General features: G+C 39.1%; 1 protein-coding gene across 3 annotated transcripts in view; it reads left to right on the forward strand.

Annotated features, from left to right (window-relative positions):
- CD44 (CD44 molecule (IN blood group)) overlaps positions 1–2,992 on the forward strand; it is a 46,496-nt gene extending 43,504 nt beyond the window's left edge. For all 3 annotated transcript variants that reach the window (XM_062495172.1, XM_062495173.1, XM_062495174.1), the window contains one exon: positions 427–2,992. In XM_062495172.1, the coding sequence (XP_062351156.1) occupies positions 427–643 (217 nt within the window). In that variant the 3' untranslated portion in view covers positions 644–2,992. The remainder of the gene's footprint in view (positions 1–426) is intronic.
- Positions 2,993–18,173: the final 15,181 nt, after the last annotated feature.

Raw genomic sequence — 18,173 nt, forward strand, 5'->3', positions numbered from 1 at the left:
GAGAGCTTGATCCAGATTTTCTGCTTGCCTAAGAATATGTGCATTTTCAAAGCTGCAGTCCCATGCCTGGGTTTAGAAGGTGTCCTCATAGTGGGGGTATTTACAAAGTTCATAAATGTGGATATATTCAAATGATAGAAATATATTTCTAGTATTCAGTAATATTATCACTATATTATCACTATATGTAGTAACATTAAATATAAATTGCATAAGTGAGCTCCTGACAAATTTTATACATATAATGTTGGACATTTTTAAAAATAAAATATGCAATATGGAGAAATTTTACACTTTGTATAGTATAAGTCTGCACTGGCAGACACAAGTTTGATTTCCAATCACTTTTTCCTAAATATTGACCTTCAGCTTTTTATTATTTCTGTTAGATTTGATTTATAATATTTTGTTGTTATTTCTTTCTAGATGTGGGCAGAAGAAAAAGCTAGTGATTAACAATGGCAAAGGGGCAGTGGAGGACAGGAAGACAAGTGAATTAAATGGAGATATCAGCAAATCACAAGAAATGGTGCACTTGGTTCATAAAGAACAGTCAAATGACCGAACAGAAGCATGTGATGAATTCCTGACTGTTAATGAAACACAAAATCATCACGAGTTTGACATGAAGACTGGAGTGTAATGGTACCACACTGCCAAGCTGATCAGGGCTGGGGAAACCAAAATCATGTGGAACTTGAACAGGAATTCACAGATGCACTGTGCTACTGATGTCTTTTGAACATATGCATAAGTTCTGTTTCTTTTTAATCACTTTGCAATGATGCCTGGGTTTAAAAATTGACACGTGCTTTCTAAAATACACCCCCAAGAGCTGCATAATGCTTTCAGTTCCCAGTCCCTTCACAGAGGACTCTCACTGTGTCCTGGATGTTAGGAGGCATGCAAATTTACACCATTACTCCCCAGATGGAAGGTCTTCACTGTGTGGAGCTAAAGAAGTATCCAGTCACTCCATCTTACAGATATTTAAAGTATTAAACATGCCATGGTATAGAAGTAAGTGAGGAAAAAATGTCATGAGTAAAAAAAATAAGTTTAAACCTAAAAGGCATCTTCTACAACGTCTGCAACATCAGAATCCTTCAGAAATGCCTTCCAGCCAGGAATAGCAGTGGGTACATTCAGAATCTTCCAGTAGAAACAAGAAGTGACACATTATAATTATGTGTGGCTTGATCTGCAATGAGGGAAACCCAGAAGGTCAAAATTTATTTATCTCTATTTTTAAATATCTATGGACATACAGCAAGTCTTCTCAGGAGGGGTAATAAAGGCATGAAAACAAGAGCTGAAACATAATAAACTTCTGTTCTTTATTATCCAACAACCTGTACAATTATCCTTCAGTTTTTGAGATGTTCATTGCTCTTCTCCCCCGCTCATTCATTGATCCAAGTTAGTGCATGTTTTTAATGAGCCTGTTAGTTAAGGTAATGAATAAAACAAAATTACCCCAGCTCTATCACATATGCACAAATCAAGCAATTGAGATGACTAGGGAAGCTGACAGTATTTGGTTCCTGAAAATAGGTCTCTATATTCTGCTCCACTTTACTACAGAGATGCTGAGCCTATTAATTTTTTCCCCTATAACTATTATATTATATGAGATTGCTGATATTTTAAAAGTTGCTTTTCTATGATCTCACTCATTTCCTCAGAATTCTACTCCATCTTCATTTTTTTCCTATCTGCTTTTTAAAAACACCAAAAAGAAACATTGCTTGCTTTTTGGTAGGAGAAGTTCAATTTCTACAGAAAAGATCAAAGCAAATGATGGGAAACCCTTCCCAGCCATGTAACATAGTAGAGTAGCTGAGCTGCATTGTTACATGCTTTTGTTATGTCCTTTTGTGTCTGTTATGTAAAGTATTTGTGTTAAGCTATGATGCTGTGCATTATATTGCTATGATTGTCAGGAAAAAAAACATTTAATACCAGTGGTCTGTGCCATTTTTAAGAAAGCTTATTGGAATGAAGGGAGAATTGTAACTTCTAATTGGATTCTCCCTAGGAAGTGCAGGGAAAATCATTGGTCTGTGTCAGCTGTGGGATGTGGATGGTCTGGAGCAGGGTTATTCAGCAGTTCCGTTCACTGATCACAGCCCCTGTCTTTGAAATTGTTCTGCTAAAGTATGTTGCATCTGAAGCAGTTTAGAGGATGAATATTCAGCTGGCTAGATACTGACTTTAGCTAGCACTGATCTTTACTGGAACATAAAGCACAAGACTGTTGATTATATTTCTGAGTCACAGCCCTCCAGCAGTTTCCCATGTGTTTCATGGAAAAGCTCAAGTGCTCTGGTATCTGCTGGCAGATGTCCTCAGGGCAATTTACACCTGGGCAAAATGTCCCAAGACAAGGTGTTGTTTAAAAATGCACATGGGATGTTTTCTGGCTTTATGTAGGCCAGATATTTCATCTGCGAACAGTGCATTGATTTTTGTTTAATGTTTTTAAGCACGCTTTTCTATTTGTCATTAGAAATCAAAATGATCTGTTGAAGGCTGTGTTTAAAGTGGTGTTAGGTACTCATTCCACTAAGCATGGAGTTCCAGAGTAAGGATTATTGCTCTCTTTAAACCCTAAATGAATATAGGTCTCAGTGAGAAGGATGTATTTCATTGTCTTGGAGGCTAAATTTCTCTTTTAAAAACCAAAAAAATCTGCATCATGTTAATCATCTTCCTATTCAGATGTTGAATGAACAAATCCACAAACTTCTTTGTAATTTATCTTATAGTCAGTAGCTATAAAAGCACAGACAACACTGGTTGGGCTCTTTGTATATTTTTTAATGGGAGATGCTCAAGAGGCAATGCCATTATTTTATATATGCTGATTCTTTTTAGATTATGTGCTGTGATCTATGTGTAATTGTTTCATTATAGTTTCAAAACTAGAAGGCCATTTCATATGTGTAATACACTGCATATTTTTATTGTTCTTGCTTTTATTATGAGGCATTGTTTGTTGTGTGTATGTATTTTTACATAGAGCACTTGATATATTTGCATATTTATTTAATAGATTAATCAGAATGAAAGAAAATGCCATCTCTAAATTGTAACTAGAAATAGTATTGCTAAAAACACATCAGACTTTAGAATAAGCTTCCAAAATAAGTCTGATTCCACACTGAGGATAAAATGTAAGTCCAGCTTGAGTGGGATAGAAGTATTCAGCCAGATAGTCGTGTTGAGTACTGTGATCATTTCTTCTGCTTGCAAATTCCAAACCAGGCTGAGGTGAATGCTGTGTGACCCTGTCTGCTCTGCTGGCCTCCCACAGGCTCCACAGATGCTCTGGGAGTTAGTGATGAATTCAACTTTCCCCCAGAAGTTGACAACAGCTACAACAACTTGGTTCAGTTTAAGATAACCCAGTAAGACCTTGACGACCATTCCTGGCTCACTGAACCAACAGCATTTGGAGAGTGCAGCACCCAGCAAGATCCAGCCCTTCCTTCTGGGTGCTGACTGACAAACTGTGCCTTGGTCTATCCTTGGTGCCTAAGAAGAGTGAGGCTCTCTCCTAAAAATGCCATGGAGGTCAGGCCCTGCGATCAGCTTGTGTTATTCCTTTGTCTTGAAGTTTCAAATAAATGTGATCCAGACCAGGGGAAATACTATCTAAAGCAGCAGGCATATTTAAGAGGGGCTCTGTATGTTTTAGGGGAATGTAATATTTTCATGAAGCAATGCAGGTTGATTGTTTCAGCTGTATTTTCTTGAAGTTCTGAAAAGGAGTATTTGATTAAAGCAGAGAAAGGATATGCAGCTGTCATGTCTACCTTTGTGGATGTGAAACCCTTTCCAGTTTGAACTGGAAACACCAGTTCCAAAATTTTACTTTTGCATTTTTCACATGATGGGGATGGTTTTTCTATGTCCCTTGTCAACATCAACAGCCTCTGTACTAATTAGTTTGAAGCATGTTGCCTGGAATATTTTTCAGAGACAATTGCCAAGCGTCTCTTTAGCACATATTCTGGTCAGGGCTGGTCCTAATTATTCTTTCTGTAGATGAAGAAATTAAATCCTCTGACAACTGTGTTCTGCCTCCACATACAAAGACTCCAGGGTATTTTGTAAGTCAGCAGTTAATGGGTTTATTTTAAGCTGTATTAGGATATTAGACAATAATTATTTCTTAATCTTTATTGAACAGTTCAAGGGTCTGATGCCTCTGAGTGGCTCAAGAGCTCTGATTAGTAAAACACCAGCCCATTTGGTAACCACAGGTTCTGACTTTCTGACTTTCTAACCACAGGTTACTTCTTTTCTGTGGAGGGGAAAAGAAAATAAGGTGGCGGGAAAAGAAAACAGGTGGCAGGAAAAGGAAAAAAGGTGGCAGGAATAGGAAAAAAAGGTGGCAGGAAAAGGGCTGTTCCTTGGGTGCTGTTCCAGCTGTGTACACAGGAGTGGGTGACACAATTCCTGTTCCTTAAGGGTGGAAAGATCTGCACTAAGGTGTTTTGGGCATGGAGCTCTGGGGATTTCAGGATGGAGGGAGAAGACAATTTCTGGGAAAGGATGTAAAGGGAGAGTGAAATTTCTGTACTACAACTGGGAAAGTACCTTCAACATCCCCAGGACTCTGGCACTCAAATGTTTCACAACTCTGAGTAGGAAAAAAGAGCCTTTTCCTGTGAACATCCCCCACCTCCAAGTCATCCTCTACATCCACCTCCTCATTTTCAAACTGATTTTGGATTTTCCCCTCATAGCTTATTTCTCACTATTGCTATGTCCTGCTGCATGTGACAACCCCCATCCTGGGAGCAAGCAGCTGTGGCAATGAGGAGAGGCAAATTTAACCCAGATGAGTAACAGTGTCTTATGTACAGACAGAGACTGCAGTTTTTGTCTTCTCTTTCTCACCCTTTGGTGCAAGGTTAGTAAAGGCAAGATTTCAAAAACATTTCTGAGAGGGACTGATTTGATTTTTATTTATGCCTTAAGATATGTTATACATGAGGTGAAAAATTACTATAGGGACTGTACACATGCTGAAAGCCCTAACACATGCCAGCTGTTAAGGATGCCCAGGAAAAAAAATGCCTGGGAAATGGAGCTGTGGCAGCACCCCTAGTAGATATTCTCTCCATCTCCCTTTTTCTCTCTCTGGTCTCCTTTCTATCCCACTCTGATCAGAACCATACCCTTTCTCTATCAAAAATGGTTCTCAGGTATAATATTTGTTGCTTTTGGGCATTACTTTCATCCGAGAAATCGATCAAAATGAATCCTCCCTGACTGCTCTTACAGCAGGATGGGACAATTCTGCTTCTTGCTTATCTTCCTGTTTTGAAAGTGCAAGGCTGATACAGATCTTCACATTGGTCAAATGAGCTGCTGCATATGAGTTTTTTAAAAGTTAAAACCGTAGAAGGGAATCCCCCATCAAAGCAGCTCTCCTGACCTCAAGGCAGTTGATTATTGTTAAAGTGCACCTAAAGCAGGGGTAGTGAAAGCTTTACATATGCTTTGAACACAGCCTTCTTTCAGTTTTGTCTGGATGGTTCCTGCTAGCAATAGTAAGGTTTTGTCTGAGTAACACCTTCAAGGAGTCTCAGACTTTTTAATAAAAAAAAAAAAAGTTATTAAAAGGAATTTATATGTACCTACTCTAAAGGCAAAAGGGTTTTGGATGAAAAAGTGGGGGAATGAGACCCATCTTTATACATTCTCTGCCACAAAAGAGTGCATTGAACACTGATGTGAATGTCTTTAGTTTTTCTTTTTAAAAAACCCTTAAAATTATGAAGTTTTGGATCAAAACAAGTCCACAAAAACTGTTAAAAAAAGAAGGTAATTTTTTTCCCCTTAGAAACAGACATAGTTTCAGCTAGTTTTAATATTCCAGGTAGAAGATACAGCCGTACACATTTCCTTTTTTTGGTCATTTGAGGTTGGTCTTTTTTTAGTGGGGGAGGGGAGATTGTCCATGTCTAATACGCAGTATAGCTTTGCCTTTGTACTAAAATGAAATTCTTAGAAGTAATTTATGGTCCCACTGGGGGAAAAAAAAAGTATATGCAAATTTACAATGAAACAGGATTGTTTAAGTCTAAGATGCCATAAATTTAAGTGCATTTATCAGAAAAACCTCCACCATTTTTGAGAAAATTCAGGAACAGTCTCACTCGAACACCCACTTAACTCAGAATTTAGGTCAGTAGCAGCTTTCTGCTGGTGCTGGAGCTGAGGCACAGCTGAGATTAGGGGTACGTAGGCTGGCAGGGGTAAGTCAGCATATGGCTCATAGCCACTGGAGACTCTATATCCAGAAACTTTTAGGTCTGCTGAGTTTGTCCTGAAGTCCTTGTAACTCTCAGAGCAACCCAGGGCAGAGGAGGCTGCAATAAGGTATTTTCTACTTCTCTGGAGGCTCTAAATTTTGTACCTGTCATCTGAAAGCCTTGCTTTGGGCAGTTGTGGCAGGATGGAGTCAGTTTTAACGCCCATATTGCCAGTCTCTTGTGGAAGTGCATAAATTGTTTGGTACCATTTGGTACCAAATGGTTTTGGTACAGCTGAATTTTGGCTTTAATTCTAAATTTACGTGAAGTCATTGGTGTACATCAACTAGCTTCTAGCAGGACAGAAGTCTTTTCTTCCCTGGGTAAATCTAAAAAATCCCTTAGAAAATTTTCAGTGATCACATTTTCTTTTGCATGAATTGAGACTCCACACTTCCATCTTTCTTGTTAGAAACAGTAATAAACTGTTCTGCCCCACGATTGGAGTTAAAGTCTGCGTTTATATTCACATTTATATTTTATCTAAGTACTTTTTTTTAAAAGCAAGCATCCTGTTCAGGGCTGCTGCTGCAGATTGCTAGCAGCACCTTACTGGAGTTAGCTCAGGGACAAGTTTTCTGCAGCAGAATTTATCTTAGGTGAGTCCTTGGCAGCTGAGCCACACACATGAGACACAGTGATCTCACTTGATAACAGCACACCAAGGGAGAGGAGAGTCTTCCTGCACATGCTGTGGACTACAGCCATCAGTGATACAAACTTCAGAGCAAATGTTGGGCTCCTTTTACTTTTTGGACCCACAAATTATTCTCTGTTTTGGCTTGTTCAAGCATTGCCTGTCTTTTACCTAGTGCAAGTACATGGCGTTTGCCTTCATGTAAAACTGTATCACAATCATCCCCTCAGTTCAGCATGTTTTGTTTTCCAACAATAAGTCTTCAGATTCACTAGCTCTTGGGTATTTCCCTGCAGTAGTTCTTTAGTGGTTTATTTTCTAGTTAATCTTTCTTTCACGAATCAAGTGAAAGTCTGAAATGAACTCAAGGTAAGGATGCTTGTTTGTTCAGCCAATGACTTAAAAGCAAACTTATCCTTTGTTCAAGAAGGTTGACTTCCCTCCCCACCCATGAAGAGGACAGGTATAAAGCCTGTCTACTGTTTACTGGCCGGTCAAACATAGGAGAAGCCTGGTTCAGAACCAGTCAATTTAGATAACCCCAGTAACCTGGGTGAAATAGTGGAATGAATTTTGAGTGCATTTCCTAGCCTGGTCCCTCTTCTTGCCCCTTCACTGCATTGGGAGTCATTTGCCTTTTCTTCCTTGTGCATAGCAGCATTTTTCAAGTGGTGTCCAGAGATCACAGGTGAGTGATCCATGAAGCATCTTCAGGCACTCTAGTAACAAAACAGCCAAAAGGGAGATAGATCTGTTTTATAAATGGCTACATGAAAAGCAAACATTTTTAGTTCAGTCACAAGTGAGAACAAAGAGCACAACACTGTGTAAAACAGAGCCTATGTTGCTTTTCTAAATGCTCATCCCTGTACTTCAGAAGCCCTACCAAGAGTGTGAGGCTTGCTCCTGCAGACCTTGTTCCTGTAGTTTTGGTGGGCAGCAGACAGTTTTGTCATTTATCTGACTACACAGACACATCTTGTGTTTATCACCACAGAACCTGCCTGCCTGAACACCAGACCACAAGACTTATCTTGCATGCAATCACTTTTCCTTCCTGCCTTCAGTGCATGCTTCAAAGTGAGACAGCAGTCACCTGCCCAGCCTGGGAAGCTGCCTCAGCTTTGGGTGCTTGCACAGGGCTCTGCACAGCTTTGGAAGCAAAATGGCACCAAGCCCTGCTGGGGTATTTGTGTATTACTGCAATGCAAGTATGCTTGTAATGCTGCAAATAACTCCTTCCAGCCAAACCAAGTCTAATTTTTAATGCTGTTTTCCTCCTACAGCGTTGTACGTTGGGGCCACCTGTTTCTTTCATAACCTTGTCCTGTTCACATGTTCTGTCTAATACAAAGGGAAGACTGTTTCTGACTTAACAACCCCGAAGTATTATCTCAACTGTTCTTTCATGCCTGAGAGGAGATACAGAAACATCTCTTAATATGGGTCCATGATTCATAACTCACTGGCTTTTATATCCGCTTTTAGCAGATTCTTTCCTGTAGAGAGGGACATATTCCAGACACAAACACACTCCTGAAATAATAATTTTCTCTAAGGCTATGGACATGGAGAAAAGGTGTACAAGGGCCTTGCAAGGCCCTAGGGAATCAGTCTTTGGGGTGTGTACTTTCAGAAAGGTCAGCTTCATATAATTGAAGTGCTGGCTCCTGGACAGGTTGGCTTTTTTAGGTCATTTTGCAGAAACATTGCTTTGAAAAAAGCCATATACAGGGCTTGGTGTCGAGCCTTTAATTTTCAACTTTTATTCTGATGTGTAACAGAAGAACAGACAGATTCCTTTTACGGAAGGGATTTGAACGTACAGAGTGCACATGAAGTATGTGAGCGATGGGCATCCTGAAAAAAATTCAGTGAGGAATTTTATTGTAGCAGAATGCATTTATTAACAACACTTATTGATGAGGCCAGATCAGGACATTTTTCCTCTGGTATCAAAATGGCAGCGGATCGATTTACTTTTTCATTAAATCAGATTTACTTTTTGCCCAAAGATCCTCCTGGCACCCCCTCAGGACTTGGTTCGTTACTGACTCAGAGGGCAGACTGCCAGCTGAGGCACTGCCAAAGCCACTTCCTGCCATGCCTGGATTTCTTTGGAAATTTCTCAAGTGGATGATTAAGAAGAAATAAGGCCAGGGTTGTGCACACTGTTAGTCCTCACAGCCGAGGTTTTGGCTGTGCCTTTATCACCCACCGGTAGCTGTGCTATTTCCGCAGCGCCTGCTATTCCGAGCCTGCATCAATGTTGGAGCTTTCTCTCCATACTTGGCAACTGCCACCCCACTGGGCCATGGTTCGCTCCATGAGATCTCTTAATTTATGTGTTAAATACTGTTGATTTCTTTGTAAAGAACTCCAGAAGTTCCGCTACAGGCTTTGTTTATTTTTATTTTTAGTTTTAAGAAAGGCTATGAATAAAAGATTTATTTTTTAGCAGCCAAGGGAGGGAAGTGGGTTTCCAAAGCAACTGCAGCCATAGATTTGTGTCCTCCTACTCTTCTAACATCTTTTCACTTCTCTAGGCTTCATTGCCAAGAACTTAAGTTAGTGAATCCTGGCCTTTGTGGAAAATGAGCTCATTTGCAGCCAGCATCCTGGAATATTTGGAGGATAAAGTGAGGGGTGAGATTTCTATCTCTCTGACAAAGTCAGGTCCATATTCTACCCTGCATGTAGTTCTCAGAACAGTCTCTCATCAGACTGCTTTATCTAAACTCCTACACAAAGCATTCCCATACCGAGCCCAGGCCGAAATTAAAACTCACAGATGTAAGCCATGAAAATTATGAATCAACATTTATTGATGATATGTACATAAGAGGTACAACACTTAGTGAAATATTATATTCATGACTATTTCCAGTATAGAAAGAATGTCTAGTTTGTTTTATACATGAAAGTTACAGAAATCATTTCACTCTGTAAGAAAGCATTAAAAGCAAATTACTAACAATCCTTTTAAAGAGGAAAGGATCTGAACTACAAAAATAGAATCAGTCTACAAGGCATTCCAACTACAATATACAAGAACAGAGCCCAGGATTGGGAGAAATTTTATCATTTGTGTTTATTAATTTCTAAACAAACTGTGCTATAGATACTGTACAGTATGTAATTTCAAAATCTCCGGAGCTTTCTGAGTGTAAAGACCAACCTTATCTCTCTTCTTTTAAATCCTTTTTACAATAGAACATCACAAGACATTCCAGTTCATGCCTGGTCACCCTAAAGAAGGGGCAAGGGATGATGAGCAGGCAGCACAGAGTACTCCAGTGTGCAATTCATCCTGAAGAATCATAATGGGACTCATCAAGCAGGATAGTTTCTGTGCTTTGGGGCCTGATTTTTATTTCTTTCTGCCTAGAGGGGATGATTACAATTATAAGATCCAGGTCCAGAGTATTAAGGAATGAATCAGCTTCTTGTTGCTGCATGGTTCTATTTTCTCATAGAACTATAACTCTGATTTCAGGAGATTTTTACCACTGACTTTGTAGTTGATCTGTCTTTTTTTTTTTTTTTATGACCAGACATACTTTTGTAAATAACAGGCCTGAACAGACAACCACAGTAGTTTTAGAAGCATTTGGCTTGGCATTTGTTTTCCAATAAATGTTAATATCCCTTTTTAACAATAAAGAAACAGTGCCCCTTCGCCCATGAGTGTATTCTTCTTTCTCAGAGACTGTTCCTGCTAAGGGGATGAAGCAGAGGCTCCTACTCAGACTTCTCAGGCACTCTGGAGCCCCTTGCTGGCAGCTCCTTGCTGTCTGCAGGCTTGCCCAGTCACAGCCCTGGGACTGCAGTGCTTTCCTGGCATCTGTGGTCAAGGAGTGACTGGAAGTGACTCAGAAGGGACCCTGTGATGCCGTGGCGTGACTAAGGGCTGAATGATGCACAGAGCCAAAGGCAGCCTGGGCATCCAACAGGAATGCAGTTAGATGGACTTCCCCTCATTCACTGTGCCAATTAAAATGTTGACTTACTAAGCTTCTGGTGATAAAGAGCCCAAACATTTCAAGCAAACAAGAAGAAAATAAAACAGAAACTTATCATTCCAGTTGAACATTAATTATTTATGTCATAACAAGTGTATTCACCAGGCAGCAAACCTCTGCTGGGATCACTTTCACTCACCGCCAGGGAACTACACACATGCAGCTTCTAACATACACCATACTGGTTAGATAGTTGAAAACTAAAATTAAAATATTTACAATGAGCTGGTTGCATACATGATTCTGAATGTCATTAAAACTGAGTACTCCATAAGAGACAGATAAAGTAGGAACTAAGCTGCGGAACCTAATCAGTTGAATGGTCAAAAAGAAACAAACCCAGATACAAATGAACAGAAAGTAGAATAAAATTTTAAAACACAGTCTAATTTTCTGCTATGGCTCAACACACAGAAACCAATTAAATTAATTTAAAGCACAGCTACACAAACTGTATACACCATTTCACTGAAATTACATGTTGATAGCTACATTATCTACACTAAGTGCAGAGAGGCACTGGACATCATGCTTCAACAAAATGTCAAAACTGGTATCAATAAGGTTTTACAGCTATTAGTAACTCAGCACTATTCTACCTGTGATTCCTATTAAGTTAATACCTGTTACATCTGATTTAAAATACAATATAGATCAAAATACAAGGGTATATCAACACACTTCCTACATATATATCTACTAGAAACTTAGGCTCCAAAACCTCAGCAGAATAACATGGCCCCACAGATTTCTGAATAGCTGAAGAGATACCCAGTATCAGTATCACCCTGGGACAGCAGTCCTTCCTATTCAATGTTTTCTTTGTTTTGAATTAGTCAAAGAGCTAGGAGGCCATAGATTTTTTGTTGTTGTTGTATAGTTGTTATTAATATTATTTTATTTTTATACCTCTAAAAACAGTTCTTTATTAATTAACTTGAAACTATTATAGCCACGGCCTTAATGCCAACAGGTATTTGCCTAATGGGAAGAAATTACCAAAATGAGAAGTAACTGTCATTTGGGTTGAAAAATATAGTGATCATTCTCTTAAAAATACTTAAGAAAACAGGAGGTATTTTTATGGATGCTACCCAATTACATTGGTCCCATGGTGGTTCTGTTGGTCCTTTTTCAAGAAGGCAAAATTAGGTGGCAAAATCCTGAATGTTTCCACAGGCTGAACTCACACACACTGTATTGTAGCAAGATGGATGGGGTGCCTGAAAACATATTTTTTGCCTACCCAGATCTATTTTCTATGAACTGCATTCTGAGCCAGTCAGTTATACATTAACAGGTCCTACGGAAGAACTGCAGGATTTGGCAAAGGTAACATCAGGAAAAATTATAAAAGTGAGGGACAATTGCCCAAGACAGTCAATCTAGAAGATTGCTCAGATTATTATAGTATTGTTCCATGATGAACTGCAGCATTTAAGGACATCTTGAAATTCCTATTTGCTTCTTGCATTTTGTGCTTTGTCTGTAATTCATCACCAAACATAACACAAAAATATTTCATTGATCCTAAATGTCATAAGAAAACTGGTTTTGTTCTAAGGTATAGATCACCTTTAAAGGATTATTTCCCTGCCTAATATGATCCCATAGAAAACATTCTAAGAAAATATTTGTGTGTCTGTAAATCACAGATACTAGGTAATTTAATTCAGTCTACACTGTAGTTTCCAGAGAACAAGTACAAACCCCTAAAACCTGTGTTATTCTTCACTAAATCAGTGTTGAGCACACAATATTTAACACTATAAATACATATTCAGCTTTTTCTGACGCATTCTACAAGCAAGAGTTCATACCAGATCATAGGAAATAAGATATATTTAAGAAAGGAGCAGGATATATTGGATGGAAGTGTATGCAGTTGTCTTTAAGTAGGAAGGACAACCTACAGTACAAAAGAACTCACAAGTCCATACAAAACACCAACATGGGAATGCTATAATCTACAATACTGACTGCAAAATCAATATGCAAGCACAGTTTTCCTACAGTATTTGAAAAACTGTAGAAAAAGGGATGGAAAAGAATTATACAAAAATTCCAGCAGACTACATTATTTATGTACAAAGCAATATACAGGTATGAGACAATCCAGGTTTGTGATGCTGCCTGTGACAGCTTCCCTTCGTGCAATGGTGTGTGCCACAGAGCATCATTATAAACAGTTGCAGGATTCCTGAATGTTGAGTAGCAGACTAGAAGGACTGGAAGCTCTAGCATTGATCAGCATTGGCTCTGTAGCAGGATGGAGTTAGAAATGAAAGGTGATCAAAGGTTGGGAAAAGTGAGAAACCTCATAAGTCTTCTTGTCTCCCCAAATCTTTCATTAGGCTGTTATTTCCATCCTGGACTAATAGAGACCTACTCAGTGGTTCAGTCATGTGCTCTAGGCTTTTCCAATGTTTGAAACCTGGCTTTTTTGTAAGACTGATAGTTGCAGCTGCACAACTGCTTTATCTCTTAGATTTGTATCAACCCCTTAGTGGGGAGTCACTGGGTTTCCCCTAAAAAGAAGAAGATGTCTCTGGGATGGTGGGCACCTGTAAGGGACAGCTCCTCAGAACTTTGTGCCAGCAAGGCCACTCAAAAGAGAAGTGAAAGAATTACCAGCACCTGGGCATCAGCAGCACTTTGACTCACTCATAGCAGCAGATTTCCATTGAACATAAAGTATGACCAGGAGGAAAAACCGAGGGAGGCACCCATCGTAGAGCCTGTCTGTACCAGGCACTACTGCTGGGGCTTCTCCAGGAGTTCTGCCTCAAGTCTGTGCGTTGTCTGCGGGGAAACACAGCCTTGGTGCCCATGGGAAGAAAGACTGATGACTTTGCAAGGAATATACACTAAATACTTCATTTCAGGAAAATTGTGAGCAAGAACACAACATTTACAAAAAAATTAATCTACAGCTCGACTGCCTTCCTTGACACTTCACTATTGTAAATCCTTTGTTTGGTCATTTTAGTACTTGAAACTACACTCTCTATATCATTCCTTAGACAAAGGAAAGGGTAAATATTTTCCCTTCAAAGTCACCAATATTTTTGGAGAGAAGAAAATAACTCTTCTTTCCAAGGATGCTTTCTGCTGGAAGCAGGAGCGTCTACATAACCATATATGGTGAATTATAGCTGAGGTGAACTGTTCCAATGGACTATACACCTATCATAATGGCTAATATGAAAAATATCTTAATTGTGGCCTTAAAAGTCACAGTAATAAAATCAAGATAGTCTTCAGGCTCATAACAGAACAATATTACAGTACATTTTTATAAAGTGCCCTTATTTATCCTTCTGTAAATTAATTCAAATGCAGCAATAAAACAAACTGAATGGAAGTTAAAGAGATGAGAAACAGTTATACCTTTACATCTCCACTAAAGGATACTTCTGAGTCCAGTACTAAAGCTCAGAGCCTTTTTAAAGATAAAAAGAGAAGTGAATGTCAGAGGGGAGGTTTAATATTGCCTATAGTTATGGGGATTTGTGCAACTGTTGCTGTGTCGCTACAACAAGGCTGCAATAACACAAGTGAAGGCAGGGAAGCAAAGAAAATCCAGGCAAGTCACCAGAATAAATTTATTCACATGCTAATGCTTCAGCTTCTCAGATAAACAGTCTACTCTACTGTGTGTCAACTGCCAGAAAATAGTGACTCTGTGAGTGATGGAAAACAAATCAGAAATCTGTATTACTTCTAGTTTTAAGAGTGGCATAAAGACTAGAATTTCATGTGCTTGAGAAAGAAATGGAGATCAGCTATATCTCGGAGAAAACATGGGAAAAATCTGTAATGAAAGTGATCCTTATTTTTCTGTTGAATTTAAATTCAGTGCTGAACTTGCAGGACTGAAGCAAAATAAAAGAAGCATCTTGGCAGTAATCTTTTGGATATGAGAATCGACTTCATTATAAATAGCAGACAAAGACTATTCCCCAGGATGGGATTGTGAAATGCCTTATAAATTAAGAGAGACAGGAAGGGACTTGACTTTTCCTGGAACCAGATTTCAGTGGGGCTTCCATGTAGTCAAAGCACTGCAGGCACAGTTGTTACTACTGCAAAGTTTTTCAAAGACCTATGGAGTTTCTCACCAACTCAAATGGGAAAAGCACATCTTGTAATAGGGACCAAGTAGCTTCTGCCCTACCTATTTGAAGAATCTTTGTGTGTAAGACCCACACACGTTTCTTAGAAGGCTGGTGCAGCCGCTGCTTTCCAAAGGAAGAAAGGAAGAAACAATTTAAGTGGCAAAGTGCTCCACCTCTCCTGCAGTTCTCATGTACAGCGTGCTTTACTTTCAATGAACAGATACCACGAGAATGATGACCCACCTTCAGCAGCAAATGCATAAAGCAAATGCATAAGCACGTATGTCATTTGGTAGGCAATGAACTGAGTCCTTGTCTGGTCTAGATTTTCCTTGTGCCAGTGTGCTGCCAGCAATCCAAAGGCCAAAGGATATCACAGTTGCACAGATAAAGGTGGGGGGAACTCACAGCAGCAAATGCAGTAAACAATGTTAATATGAACTACACAGAAACCAAATGACTTTTCACTGAGCTTTTTCTTTAACTTTGCCACCAGCAGTGTGAACAGATACAAAAAAAAAAATGAAATTGCCAGCTGCAAATTAATGCATTGAGACTCCTAGTGAAAGTAAAATGAGGCTGGCCAGTAACCAGCACTGCCTGCTGAAACGTGAACCTTGGATTAGCTGAAGTGGACAGTCCCTGGGTTATTTTCTGTTTATTTAGTTAAGTAGCAACCCAGCCTCGTGGAATGAGCAAATTGAGAAATGAAAGCCAAGAGTGAGTTACATTTTCCCACAGAAATGGAAAGCTTTTTGATGATTTAATACAGTGCTGCACTGGAATAACACTATATTAAATATTCAGTCAGGCTACAAGCAAAGGAATATATGAAACCAAACATTTCTCCTTCTCCCACATCCACATTTAATTAGAGAAATACCATCATAATTATATTTTGAAAAATCCCTGAGTTATTGTATCTACAGAATTACCACTTTAAAATCACAGTCTGCTATTCTAATCCTATCAAAAGATCCAAATTTATTCTCCCATTTGTGGGTGGGGTTTCTCTAGCACTGCATTCCTTCCTTCCCTAGTCTCCATCCAAAGAAGCACTCTTCAAAGGACATTACATCCCAAGTGGATAACTGTAATCATATTCTAAGCATTTCTCAATATGTAATTTTGTGGAGCTGCCTAGTCACATGTTGCTGACATTCCTGTTTGTTTCCAACTGCTAAACAGTTTCAAATGACAGCTAAAAGTATATGGACCAGTTTTCTAAAGCTACTTTCAATGCAAGCAATCTGTGTGGCTGCTCCTAAGAAACTGCTGTGGCGAAGAGGATGAAAAAATCATCTATTAATGGGTGAGCTGTGCCATGAAACAGCTCAAGAATGCTGGATAAAAATCAAGGTAAACACTGTGTGTTATTCTTGGATATAACTACCACTCGAGTGGCAACAAATTTCACTTAATGTGAGCCAGCACCTCAGAGTAGGGAACATTTTACAGTACCTACACACCATCCCAGACACATTGCTGGCACAAAACCCAGTGAATGCTACTTGGGAAGCAATAGCCTGACAAAGGTTAACTCTGGATATGCTAACAGCAATGACTGAAGAAAAGAGAATACAACCTGCCTGCCACTTCTCTGAATAACCTAGAATTCCATCCTTCACAAAAAAAAAAAAAAAAAAAAAAAAAAAAAAAAAAAAAAAAAAAAAAAAATCCTCAAGATCTGTCAGGAAGCCTTTGGAAAAGGCCTCCCCCTCTAACAGAGGCCTACAGAATTCACAGTGGTTCACTATTGGTTAAATTACATAGGCCATTTTACTTAGGATTTGCTTGGCCATGGCATTCAAGTGGTAAGAAAAATATTCCATGATAAATGCTTAAATGAGGGATACTCTGACAATGGACTTGATCTTGCACATCATTAATCATGCAAGTAGCCTTGGCTGGCTTAGGTCCATGTGCAGTTTCAGAGATACTTATATGAATGCAGATGAACAAAAGCAGGTTATATTTTTACTTTAATAGCTTCTACAGAGCCAAATAACACTCTACAGTCTAAGACATTACTCCCCTTTAAACCCATGACAGGTCCGAGCACAGACACTGAATGGCCTATTTCCATAAATGTTTGAACTCTGTTTCTTGCCATTTTTACATTTGCCATGTGCTCATATTCTGAATCATTCTGAAAACTTCCCCCCAAAATTGCACAAGACTTCTTCTGTGAGTAGAACCTTCCAAGGCCACGTGGCTCAGCTTTGCTATGGAACGCTGCTAACAGTATAATGGTATTCACCAGTATCTTAAAATTGCTAAGTATTAACAAGCACCTTTAAAAAAATTCACAAGGTGTTTATTCTCACTGCAATTTCTTCTAACAGGTTGAGTCAGATATAGTATGTTGACCAAACACTGTTTCATCAATTCAGATGCTATATGCTCAAAGAAATATTTCTCTGATATTAGGGAGTTATAAACTTACTACTTTGCAAAAGAGACAAAGATGTAAATTCAACATACTGGCCTAAATCCTGAAATTCTGGTTTCACTTCCATTCAGTCCTAACCCTGGACAAATTCTCTTAACCTTATATGGAATTTGATTTAGCAATGAATTCAGGATTTAGCCACTCTCTGAAACATGACATACTTGAAAGATTGCTTTCACTTCATAGCAAATGCTACTGATGATCACATTCAAAAATTCTGTAAGGGTAATGGATTCAGAGCTTGTTTGCAGTTCATTATCAAGTACCCAGTCATGACATCCATAATCAATCTCAGTAGTACCTTACTTCAGTATCCCATCCACATGAGAAAGCCCTCTGACATCAGTGGAGCAGGGTGAATAGTAAGGTATCACCTACTTTGATTAAAAATGGCACAACTGAGTCCATGGTTCTCTGCATTTTTGCACACCAGCCATAGATTTAGTGAAGGAACTACCACCCCTGTAATTATACTGCCTTGTATTGTATGGTGCATTGTGGTCAGCCCCAGCATGAAATAAAGGCTGCACCTGCCCTGCGACATCTGATAAAAACACACCACATGCACATACAAATCTGAGGTCTTCTCGCAACGCTAAGTTTTAGTTGTACTGA

Source organism: Cinclus cinclus, chromosome 6 (assembly GCF_963662255.1).
Source record: "Cinclus cinclus chromosome 6, bCinCin1.1, whole genome shotgun sequence".
NCBI classification, from domain to species: Eukaryota; Metazoa; Chordata; class Aves; order Passeriformes; family Cinclidae; genus Cinclus; species Cinclus cinclus.